This window comes from Enhydra lutris, unplaced genomic scaffold, assembly GCF_002288905.1.
Source record: "Enhydra lutris kenyoni isolate GAN:26980312 unplaced genomic scaffold, ASM228890v2 scaffoldscaffold56, whole genome shotgun sequence".
In the NCBI taxonomy this organism is placed as follows: domain Eukaryota; kingdom Metazoa; phylum Chordata; class Mammalia; order Carnivora; family Mustelidae; genus Enhydra; species Enhydra lutris.
The window spans coordinates 12,052,462-12,064,776 of NW_019154140.1; the positions used below are offsets into that span (position 1 = coordinate 12,052,462).

Below are 12,315 nucleotides of genomic sequence, written 5' to 3' on the forward strand. Positions count from 1 at the left end.
CGATCATAATAATAAAATCAGAGGGAAAAAAATCACATTACGACTTTTCGTGGAAAGGAGGGAGCAGGCAGCCAGCGGCCGCCAGCCCTGCGCCGCCGCCGACACAAAGAGTGCGGGCGATTCCGCGAGACTGATTTATGACGTTTTACAGCCCTATAAAAGCTGTAGCGACGAGGCAAGTGCTCCTACCACCGCTGGCAGATTTAGTCTAATAAATAAAACATAAACAGTTAACTTTATGTGTCACTTTTATTGTTATCAAGTAAAATATAGCCGAGCTCCGGCAAGCTATGATTTTAAACTATAATTGTTATCAAGTACAACAAGGGGACCCAGCTCCCTCCCTGGGTTCTCCCTTCTGCTACCTCCCCCCAGCTCTGAGTTATGGGATCAGCTAATTGGAATTGGTGGCATGACGTGGCCACCCCTGGCTGGGGGAGGGGGTCAGAAAAAGCAGCCCTTTCTTGCCCCCTCCCTTCTCCGTGCCCCTGACACCCGCCATCAGGGTATTCCCTGTGGGTGGGTGGCAGAGAGAGGGAAGCTGGTAGGAATGGACGGGAGACCCCCAAGGCCTGCCCAGCCTCCTCGCCTTGGAGCTCACCCCTCAGGTTTTGGAAAGCAGCCTGGAGCTGGCCCCTGGGAATGTGTGTTTACATGTAAACACATGTGTTACATGGATACGATCCCTGGCCGGAAGCAGGCTCTACCCGCACAGGCCTCCCTCTTAACTAGGTCGGCCCTCTGTGGGGACGAAGAAAGAAGAGCTCCCAGGGCCTTGGCTGGGCACCATCTCGGGGCACTGACTTCTGGCAGATCTCTCTCCTCCTTGCCCCACGTCCTTAAGGAGCCAGCCTTAGAGGTCGTTGTCAGAAAGCCACAGGCCAGATGGATTGAGAGTAGAAACAGCAGCCAGCAGTAGAAGAGTTCCTCTGCTCTGCGGCTGGGGCAGGGAGGGTCAGTGGATACCAGGGGAGGAGATCAAGGCTTCTGAACTCTGCTTTTGCCAACCACTTCCTGTCTCTCTTCAGCGGGGGCTCAACCCCCAGACCTCCAGAAATGACGTCAGAATCATTTGCATCCCGCTGCCTCTACCTGCCTGGTCCAGCTGGGACCCTGCCTCGCCGGCCCCGTGGCCATAGGGTTGGGTGAGTGTGTATGGGGAAGGGGAATGGACTCTGGTATCCTTGGATGGGGGGCAACCCAGGCTCTTCAGCCTCCTGGGCTCAGCCTGGGCCCCTCCCCATCCAACCTCCACTCCAGTCCTCCTCATTCAACTTCCTCTTCCTGCAAAAGAGGGGCGCTGCCCAGTGACCTACACAGACCGACACAGGATCGCCATGAATGGAGACCTCTGGAAAAACTCAGGAGCCGAGGCCCAGCGGGCCCACCGGAGGCCCACGGGGAGACTCTGGGAGGGGGTTGAACCACAGCCTCCCGACAGCCCCCCAAAGCCCGGGCTTTGGAAGGGAGCTGGGGGCTTCCCATCTCCTTTTGCAGGGGAGGGCTGTCAGTCGGCGGGGTGCGCAGTGGGGGTACCTCGGCCCCCGCCTGCTAGCCCCCCATCACCACCCCCACCACCCCCAGCACCACTACCACCACCACCACACACACAAAAAATTGGATACATTTTGAATAAAGCGATTCGGTTCCTTATCCGGGGACTGGGTTGCTCCGTGTGATTGGCCGGCGGAGTCACATGGTGAAAGTAACTTTACAGGGTCGCTAGCTAGTAGGAGGGCTTTATGGAGCAGAAAAACGACAAAGCGAGAAAAATTATTTTCCACTCCAGAAATTAATGATCATGAGCTCGTATTTGATGGACTCTAACTACATCGATCCGAAATTTCCTCCATGCGAAGAATATTCGCAAAATAGCTACATCCCTGAACACAGTCCGGAATATTACGGCCGGACCAGGGAATCGGGATTCCAGCATCACCACCAGGAGCTGTACCCACCACCGCCTCCGCGCCCTAGCTACCCCGAACGCCAGTATAGCTGCACCAGTCTCCAGGGGCCGGGCAATTCGCGAGGCCACGGGCCGGCCCAGGCGGGCCACCACCACCCCGAGAAATCACAGCCGCTCTGCGAGCCGGCGCCTCTCTCAGGCGCCTCCGCCTCCCCGTCCCCAGCCCCGCCAGCCTGCAGCCAGCCAGCCCCTGACCATCCCTCCAGCGCCGCCAGCAAGCAACCCATAGTCTACCCATGGATGAAAAAAATCCACGTTAGCACGGGTAGGCAACTTTGCTTTTTGCTCTCCCCCTCCCTCCCCACTTCCCCAGCGCTCCCCACCCTCCCCGGCCCCCTCCGGCCCCCGTCCTCCTTTCTCTCCTTCCCCCTCTCTCTCCAGGAGCGACTCTGGGTTAGCACAATTGAACTGGATTTACGAGCGAGAATGGGTAATTACATCCCCCATAAATTTTATGGCTTAGCTACTCTGGGCAGTCCGAGCCATGTGCTACGATCTGTTATGTATGTGTGAAAACTATGCTCGCTTTCTAAGGGCGCATAAATAATTCAGTGTCGTTACAATGAGGATTCCCCTCTTATTACACTACAAAGTCTCCAGCTTCCTTCAACTTCTTTATAACCCATTTAGCTTGATGACTTTATTTCCACCACCCCCTCCTCCTGTTCCACAGAGCTGAGGATGGGGTGAGGGTGGGGGGCGGGAGCCTGCTGCCTCTGAACCCCACTATTTGCTTTTCCCCTCCTCCTCCCCCCCAGTGAACCCCAATTATAACGGAGGGGAACCCAAGCGCTCGAGGACAGCCTACACCCGGCAGCAAGTCCTGGAATTAGAGAAAGAGTTTCATTACAATCGCTACCTGACCCGAAGGAGAAGGATCGAGATCGCCCACTCGCTGTGCCTCTCTGAGAGGCAGATCAAAATCTGGTTCCAAAACCGTCGCATGAAATGGAAGAAGGACCACCGACTCCCCAACACCAAAGTCAGGTCAGCGCCCCCGGCCGGCGCTGCGCCCAGCACCCTCTCGGCAGCCACCCCGGGCACTTCTGAAGACCACTCCCAGAGCGCCACGCCGCCGGAGCAGCAACGGGCAGAGGACATTACCAGGTTATAAAACATAACTCACACCCTGCCCCCACCCCATGCCCCCATCCTCCCCTCACACACAAATTGACTCTTATTTATAGAATTTAATATATATATATATTTTGGTTCTTTTCTCTCTTCTTTCCACCTTATACCTTGTCAATTCCAAACTGACAAAACAGATAAACAAGCCCTCTGCCCTTCTCTCCCTTCCACTGTTAAGGACCCTTTTAAGCATGTGATGTTGTCTTAGCATGGTACCTGCTGGGGTTTGTTTGTTTGTTTGTTTGTTTTAAGGCCATTTTGGGGGGTTATTTATTTTTTAAGGAAAAAGCTGCAAAAATTATATATTGCAAGGTGCGATGGTCTGGTTTGGGTGAATTTCAGGGGAAATGAGGAAAAAAAAAAGGAAAGAGAGATTTTTAAGCCAATTCTCATCCTTCTCCTCCTCCTCCTTCCCCCCTCTTTCCTTAGGCCTTTTGCATTGAAAATGCACCAGGGGAGGTTAGTGAGGGGGAAGTCATTTTAAGGAGAACAAAGCTATGAAGTTCTTTTGTATTATTGTTGGGGGGGGTGCTGGGAGGAGAGGGGGGACGACAGCAGACAAAGCTAAATGCATTGAGGAGCCTCTCAGAGCTGTGCAGTTTGAGGAGCCAAAAGAAAATAAAAATGAACTTTCAGTTCAGAGAGGCAGTCTATAGGTAGAACCCCCACCCCACCCCACCATCGTGGTCATTGTGTTTTTGGACTGAATTTACTTGATTATTGTAAAACTTGCAATAAAGAATTTTAGTGTCGATGTGAAATGCCCCGTGATCAATAATAAACCAGTGGATGTGAATTAGTTTTACGTCAATGTCTGATGGTTTCTTTTTATCCCCCTCCTCCTTCTGGCCTGGTAACATCCCACCTTCTCTATAGTTGCCTAAGTTTACTCTAAGCAAACACACAAATCTTAACTCTCAACTCCTTCTCCAACGTCCTTAGGTGCACCAGCAAGGGGATTGGGACAGGGGATCCTCAAAAAAGGGGATGTGGAAGATTAGTGCTGATTTCCCCCATCCCTTCCCTGAGTCTGCCAAGAGGCCAGACTCTCCTGGGGGTCTTTAGAGTGGAGCTGGGAGCGTCTCACTTTTCTATAGTCAGGCACAGTGTCTTCTTTTTGTTGATTTCCCTCTCCCTTTTTCTCTTTTCTCTCTGTTGAGTAGGCCTGCCTTATTTGCAGACAAGAAGGCAAGTTTAGGGAGTGGGAGGAAGAGAAGAGTTTTTTTCTTCTTTTAGGACTCTTTTGGAATGAGGGATTAAGGAAGATGCCCCCTCAACCTGCCTGTGCTTCTTAAAAGAAGGAAGATTTTGAGCTGGTGACTCTGGAGCAGCAAAGTGACCCGTCAGGGTGGCTTCTCTGTTTGTTTAGACTTGGAAAGAAGGGTGAAGTGGAGGCCAGAGGCGTGGGAGGCCCCCTTGCTTGGGTAGGCCTCAAAGCCTGATGCCTGGAGATAATGAAGAACTTTTTATTTTTTCCCCTAACTTTTATCATGGACCTGCTAGGTGTTGAGAAAAGCCACAGGGACTACCCCTCTTCCTATAAGCTCCCAGGTCTTGGCAGGGCTTGGAAATAGCTGGAACCAGGCTGTCTGACTGTTTAAAGAAAAAAAAAATTCATTTGTTTCCTTGGGGATTAAAAAAGAGAGAGAGAGAAAGAAACAGCAGCAACAAAAACTGGCCTGGATTACCTGAATAATTAATTTAAGCCAAAGGCTCCCAAATCATCCTGATCCTCAAGACCAGGCCCTAAGCGGGGCCTGCTCAAATTTTTGCTTGCTTGTTGGAAGAAGTGGGAGTGGGGGCTCAGTGGGCTTCTCAGACAATTTATCTAAATTTCAGAATAGAAGGCACCAGAAGTTGAAGAGGGAGGGCAAAGAGATCCAGGATTTGTAGCTGAGGATACCCCTATCCCCTCTCCCCAAATTCTGGAGGGAAAGGTAACAATGGGACCAGTTGTGAAAATCTGTTGTTCGGTGTGCTTTGGATTTATTTCCTCTCGAACCACTTGCTGGCTGGTACTTGGAGTGGGGTGCGTGTGTGTGTGTGTGTGTGTGTGTGTGTGTGTGTATTTGTGCGTTTTGGGGGATATCACTTGGTCCTATAGGTCTACTTTCTTCTCCCTCAATGGTGCCCTGGAGATAGCAAAACATGCTGCCTGCAGTGTGAGCGAGCAGGGCCAACAATTATCTGGAGTTATTTCATGTAATCAAGTGAATTAGGGGCCAAATCTGACTGTAGCTCCTAGCATCTTGAGGCAATTGACTTTGGGGCAGGAAAAGGGGGTCTAACAGTGCTTGGGAGAAGGGAAGGAAGGACTGAGGGGTGGACTTGGGTGTCTTTGCAACCCAGTAAGGAAGTTTATATGGAGGAAGAGGGGGGAAAAAAAAAAGAAAAGGAACTTAGGATCTATAGTCTTTTTAATTTTTCTCCTTTGGTTTTAGAGGAATTTATTCCCCTCTCTTCCCTAAAGTGGAAGAGATGAAAGCGAGGAGGAAAATGACTATCTTTTCTTTCTCAAGCTTCTCCCTGAACTTGCCGAAAGGACACTCTAGCCCAGGAAAGCAGCAGGAGAGGATTGGGATGGTTCTTTTATTTGCCTTCTTTAGGAAGTTCAGTTACTCCCTCCCGTCTCACGCATACACACATAGCTGTTCTCAGTGCCTCTTGGTGTGACAAGGGGAAACATCAGAAATCGTAATTCTTGACAAATGAAACAAAACTAAACCCTCATTCGTTTGAGTTTTTTGAAGATTTTGGCCTCTGGCCTTCCCTCCAGTGGGCTCCATTGGGCTCCATTCTCTCCTCTTTCCCGGGAGCTCTCCTTTCCTTGGGCCTGACCACCCCAGAATGGGATCAGGGTGCGGGAGAGGGACGGGGTGGGGTGGAGTGCGGGGAGTGGAGGGCCGACCTGAGCGGGGCTCCTTGTTCCAGCAGTCTGGGTCCCCTGCTGGGGCTGCTGCTCCATGCGATGCTGCCACAGCTTCTTTGGGAAGCGGAGGTTTAGAGCTTTTATCGAAGTTGGGTTGAGCAGAGGGGAAAGGCTGGGGGGTGGGGGAGAACGCAGCCCAGGTTCACGGGGAGGACACAGCATTTTCTCTCCCATCGCCTTTATATTCGGCAGCGCCTCTGACCTCTCCCCCACCCCCATCTCCGACCCTCCCAAGCCAGGCTTTGCTCAGCCCCTGGTCTCCAGATAGGATGCCCCTGCTTTTGAAGGGCTGGGGATTTCTTGCCCAGAGTAATGGGAGAGGCAAGGCGCATGAATGCCTGCTAGCGCATTGTATCTCTCTCTCCAATGGCTAAGTTAAAAGAAGACCGGGTGAAAGCGGCAATCTTCCAAGGTCCTTCTCTCCAAGCACCAGGAGATCCCCACAGGTCACAAATCCCCTTGCCATGTAAGTAGTTAGCACTCGATCTGCTCAGGGCGAGGAGCACAGCAGTTACAACTCTGTCTCTGTTTGCCATTCCATTTTTAGCTCAACTCCCGATCTTGGGAAGGGAAGGCGGGAAATCCAATCATGAACAGAGGGCTTCTGCTTGGGGAAAATGGAGTTTCTGTGCTAAGTTGTGTACCTGGGGAGTGAAGAAACTTGGCTCAGAAAGAAGGTGGGGAGCGAAAGTGAGCCTGGGGAAGGAGGGAAGGACTGGGGAACTTTACTTCTCTGAGGGCGTCTTGCTGCTGCTTGTATGAAGTTTCCTACAAAGTTTGCTCTGCAATCTGTGCATCAGCTTTTTTTTTTTTTTTCATATGCGTGGACTTAGCAGATTGCAGTTCAGAGCTGCCTTCCTGCTGTTAGATGGATGTGTATGTGTGTGTTTGGGGGAGTGGAACGGAAGATAAAACAAGGGGTTCTCCAGAGCTTGGGATGAGGGTACCCTCTGCTAGGCACCATTTGTCTGCTTGTCCAAGATAAGAGAAGACAGACTCCGAAGGGGCCCTCGAGATTGAGGGTGCCATGATGGGGAGGAGCAGTGTGCGGGGACAATTCCACCGTCTTTTCCTCCAATTTTTGCCCAGTGCTGGGGAAGCATGCCATCGCCCTCACAAAGCTACTTCTCATAGTTTTCCACAGTTTCTATCTGGTACCCCACTTTCGGAGAGCTAATTCTAAGAGACCCTTCCCAGGCTTGGAAAAAGAGACGGAGGATTCCCCCAACTCCAGTGGCCACCAGAGCAGAGGGAATATTTATTACCTCTCTGGATATCATTATCTAAGAATACAATTTTATGCACTTCCTAATCTGTTAACTTGATTTATCTGGGTGGGCAGGAGCCCAAAACAAATATTTGGGGGATTTGGTAGGAAAAAAGTCTTTGCCTCTGACCAACCTTTCTGACTGAACTGATCGCCCCCCACAACCCCACCAACTTGGCCTGCTTTTTCTACCCCCCCCAATATAGCTAACTCCATTTAAATTTTTTCTCTGCAGCTTGTGGCTGTTTGGGGTATCAGAGTTTTAGTTGCCTCTTGAGAATGAAAAATGGCTGAGTGCACTGTTTGAGCCAGAGACCCAAAAGGGTCCCCCTCAGCCACCCTAAAATCCCTGTAGCTCCAGATGTGGGCCTCTCTTTTGGATTTGGTAGCAGCCAGGAGCCCCTTCGAAGACCTGGCTCTTGTCTCCAGTCCTCAGGGTTTGTCTTCTCTTCTCTCTGGGGCCAGCCCTGTGGCTGGGTCCATCCTGAAGCGGAGCGTACATCCATGCAGACAGGGGCGAAGCCCTCTGCAGCATCACCTCCATGTTTCCCAGTCCCTGCAGATCCGCCTAGCTGATAGATTAGGAGGCAGGGAAGACAAGGATGGGTAGGGAGGATCTCCCACGTTTGAGGGTGAACAGGGTGACGGAGTCTAATACATGGAAAGGACTATTTTAGATTTCCAGTCCCTGTCAGCAATTGCCAGATTTCCTAAGAGATAGGGTCCTCTAGGGTCTCTTCTGCCAGTGGGGATGGGGTAAGGGTCAAGCCCAAAGAGGTGTCACCTTTACCCACTCCTCCTTTCTGACCCTCTCTGCCCAGCCTCCGAGATTGGGAAAGGGAGATATATTTGAACTTCCGGGGGACCAGCTTTAAGACGGAGCGTGGAGGAGGCACTGCCAGACTGTGCGACCCTAGGTTCTCGCCGCCGGCCCCTGGCTTCCCAGGCAGCCGTTGCCAGAGAATGGGGCACAAAGCGGCCGCCGTCTCCGGGGGTCCCGGCTCCCTTCTAGAGCGACCAGGGTCCTGAGGATGGCGAAATAGGGCCAGCCCGGGCAAAGGTGAGGTGCGAGAGGCCGCCGGCGGCCCGGCACCCCCTCCGGGTTCCACGCCACGGCCGCTCCGGGCGCCGTGTCGCCTTCAGCTGGGTCACGACCCCGGGCTCTGCCCGCGGACAATAGGGCTCTGGGCGGGGGCTGGGGGCTGCGCGACCGGCCTAGCGGGTTCACTGCGCGGTGAACTCCGCTCCACCTCCAGTTCTCGCCCTTTCAGAGCCCAAGCTCCCTTTTCTTTGCCCTATTCCGCCTTCAATTTTTTCCCTCGTGGAATATTGAGCACACTCTCCATCGCTCCTCGACCGAGCAATACCCCACCGTTACCACCACCAAATCGGATTCCATTTTCTTTAGAAATGGAAGCATAGTTTTCTCCGGAGTTACAAGAGCGGGAAATGGGACCCTCTCAAGGTTTTTGTGGGCACGCAGAGAGGAGAAGAATCCCAGGCTATCAAACCAACAAATGGTCCCCTCCATCACAGGAATTCCAGGCCCAGAATGGGGCCTCCCTGCACCTCCACTCCAAATCATAGGAAGCATTTCTTCCCTCTTCCCCTGGCCTTTGTCTCTGGGTAGCAGATTAGGATCAGGGCTCTTACAAAAGGGGAGACATTGCTCTCAAATCTGATGGGCAGAGACAGGACTCTGTTATCCACTGGGGGATGGGGTAGGTGGGGGGCAAGTAACTTGGGAGGTGTACCCCAACCAGTTTGTTCTTGTTCCTCGATCTCTCCCCAACCCAATGATTGCCCCACCCTTATTTGTGACTCTGGCCCTTTGGGCGGTAGCACAGTGTTTGTAACTTTGTACATGTGGAGTCTTTCCACTCAGCTAGAATAGACCTCGGAAAATAAGGTTGTAGAATATGGTTGGTTCTAGCTAGAGGCAAAAATGGCAGGCAGTTTGGAGAGAGGAGAAAATGGGGGAGGTATGGAATATTCACCATCGACATTTGCTCCCTGCCTTTCCCCAGCTCCCCAACTCAGCTCTATCTTTGCCAAGCTCAAAGGTGAGATGGAGAGATGCTCCCCCGCCCCCAACATGCACACCAACATGGGAACCTTACTCCTTGGACTCTGTCTGACCATTTCGACCCATTTTGGGTTGTGACTGCCTGTACTCCTGCCTGTCTTTGCTTGGCCGTCTCCAGGTCTCTGCCTGGCATCTCCATCGCTCTCTGTGCTCGGTGGTGTTTCCTCACATCCTTGCTCCTCTGCCCTTCTCGATCTGCAGTGATCCTCTGGGATGATCCCCAGCCCCAGTGTTCCCCTAGGACTCCCCTCCAACTGAGAAAGCAGAGAAGAAGAACCAAAAGGTGGGGGCAGAATCTGGGAGGGACAGCTGAGGTTCAAAGGTTCCCCTCTGAGCCTCCAGTCCAGGCTACTTCAGTCCGATAGGACCAACCGCTCCAGAGCCAGCAGCAAACAGAACAAGATTTTACAGCCTGGGCAGATGTCGGCTTAGCCAAGTCACCCAGATTCCCCTTTATCTCCTCCACCAAAGAGCCTCCAATCCCCACCATACCTTTGTTCTCTTTCCTTTCCTCCCACCTCCCCCTCCTCTTCCTCCGTTTGATCCTGCCTTTCCCCCTCAAATTATTTCTTTAGATCTGGAAGCATCTGTTCCTGCCTGCCCCTCCCCCCACACCCTCCTTTCCTCCTTTTCCTCCTCCCTCCACTTCTGGGAGTCAAAGAAGCCCCCAAATGGAGGGCCTCTGGCGTCTGCTCTGTTACCCCAGGGCCCAGACTCCCGTAAGGCCAACCCTGGAGAACCCTCCCCAGCCTCCAGTCACTTGCATTTCATTCTCCCAGCTGGAGAGGGCCCTGGAATTGCAGTTTGAGTCTTGGTCCCCAGGAACCAGTCTTTTCTCTGACTGGGACAGTTACCACTGAATTCAGGGGAAAGCGAGGAATCTGAGGTCGAAGGGTTTGGTGAAGAATTACTTAGGTAATTGCCCCAGTTCTTTGAGGGCTGTTTTGGGCTCCAGAGTTTGAACATATCTACATATCCTGACCATAGAGGGGAGAGGGCCTTGGCAGGAAAGCCTGCCCCTTCCCTTGATGGCAAAGTTGTTTTCTGAGCCATTAGAACACCCCCCAACCCCTCCCAGAATTCCATAAACCTAGCTGAGGAGACCAAGACAGTGTCCACACTGTGCACCTTAGAGGGCCTCTTTTCGCTCTCCTCCAAAAAATAAAAAAGAAACATAAGCAGCAAAATATGGTCTCCAAAGCTTAAGGAGAGGGTGGTAAACCCAGTCTGGGTAAATAATAGAATGTCTTTTCTTCTCGTAGTCAATCCAGTTCAGTCTGAGTCTAGATAATTCAGGCCAAGATAATTCAGACTCTTGAACACTGCTTGGTAGACCTGGCTTCAGCGGGAGCCCACTTTCTATCCCAGAGTACCAGGCTGGAATGATCCTGAGGTCCTCGCTCTAGCGCCCACAGTTGAAAACTAGTAGAAATGAATGAAGTCCTCTCTTCCCTCCCTTTCCTCCAGCTCCATCCTGAGAATTCGCCCTGCCTGGCATCCTGCTCCCTCTTCTGTCCTTGAAGACTGGTGGTTGGCCAAGAGCCCCAGATTCATGCTCCCTGTGGCTCTGCCACTCAGTTTCCATGGCAATGAGAGGCAACTGAACTATTCCCCCTGCCCTTCAACTGGTTGGATAGACCTGTATCAGCCAGGATGTTCTCTGGGGGAACCTGACGGAAGAAAGATACAGGAGACAGGAGTCTGTATTTTGTTAGGGCATCTTTGCTAATTAGTCAGGATGGAAGAGGGAAGTACTGGAGAGAGAGTCCCTCTCTGGCCTATAATTTCACACAGTCCTTTCTCTCTGCACATATGTTTACCTAAGAAAATACCCTCAAAACTCACATGACAGATTTATGCTAGCACCTCATCACATTCGTTTCTTCTGTTCATATCTGTATAGGTAGGTGACTTTGTGTGTGCTTATGCACGCGCACTTGTGCATGCGGGCATGTGCATGTGAGTAGAGGTAATGTGTGACAGAAAAGAACATCCCAGCTAGAGCTCCTGTGAAGTAGGCTCTTTGACTTCTCCCTAATGTCCCTGGTAACAGAGGCTTCTGCTGCCCCCTCTTTCCCCCACTTTGCTCCCCTAGGCTTGCCCCTTTACTGAGGATCATGTGGCCTGAGGATCATGTGGCCTGAGGACTCACCCTTGATCCTGCAACTTGGCTCCTTAGGCCCAGGGTGGCTATAAAAGAAGCATGGGGGGGGGGGTCAGAGGTCTCTGGCAGATCAGATTCCTCACTTAATACTTTCACTTCTTCAAAGTTCAAACAAACATTTCTCTAGCCCGCCAGTCTGCATGACTCTGCCAGTAGGCAGGGCCAAGGAAACCACTGCCACTACCACACCAGCAGCAGGGACAGCAGCATGACTCTCTCCTGGGGTTGGTAACTGCCTTACAGTGGTGCTGGAGGAGTCAGTGCGTTAACTTAGGAAAAGCACTTCCATGAGTGCTCAGCATACAGGAAGCTTTCAGTAAGTGCCATTCTTCTTCTTTCCTTCTCCTCCTTCTTCCTCTTCCTCGTCTTCCTTTTCTTCTTCCTCTTCCTTCTTCTTCCTCTTCTCCATCTCCTTCTCCTCTTTCTCCTTCCCCTCCTTCTCTTCCTCCTCTTCCTCCTCCTCCTCCTTCTTCCTATTTCTATTAATAATAATAGGTATTTTCTTAAGCGCTTACTATGGACCAGGCACTGTGCTAAATTTGCTATCTCATTTGAACCTTACAATATAGCTATAAGGAAGTTGTTGTGGATCCGCTTTTTCCACAAGGGGAAGCTGAGGGGGGCCCAGGAGTCTAGCTATAGACCACACTGGGAGAGCCAGGATTCCAGTCAGCCTGGCCTGACTCCAAAGTGGGTGCTCTGAACCCCTTCAGTTCTTTGCTCGTGGTGGACGGGGCACTGGCTGTGAGGATGGGCTCAGTTTAGCAGG

At 51.9% G+C, this 12,315-nt stretch overlaps 1 protein-coding gene across 1 annotated transcript; it reads left to right on the forward strand.

The window, feature by feature from the left end:
• The first annotated feature begins 1,583 nt into the window (after positions 1-1,583).
• LOC111157847 (homeobox C4) lies at positions 1,584-3,893 on the forward strand. Its single transcript, XM_022519535.1, has 2 exons — positions 1,584-2,234; positions 2,728-3,893. The coding sequence occupies exons 1-2, from the start codon at positions 1,796-1,798 to the stop codon at positions 3,081-3,083; spliced, it is 795 nt and encodes a 264-aa protein (XP_022375243.1). The 5' UTR covers positions 1,584-1,795; the 3' UTR covers positions 3,084-3,893.
• The last annotated feature ends 8,422 nt before the right edge of the window (positions 3,894-12,315 follow it).

What these genes read in the sequence shown, in the direction of transcription:
- LOC111157847 (XM_022519535.1), top strand. Translation starts at nt 1,796, where the DNA reads ATGATCATGAGCTCGTATTTGATGGACTCTAACTACATCGATCCGAAA. An exon ending in AAAAATCCACGTTAGCACGG is followed by an intron (nt 2,235 to 2,727) that starts GTAGGCAACTTT and finishes CCTCCCCCCCAG; the next exon opens with TGAACCCCAATTATAACGGA.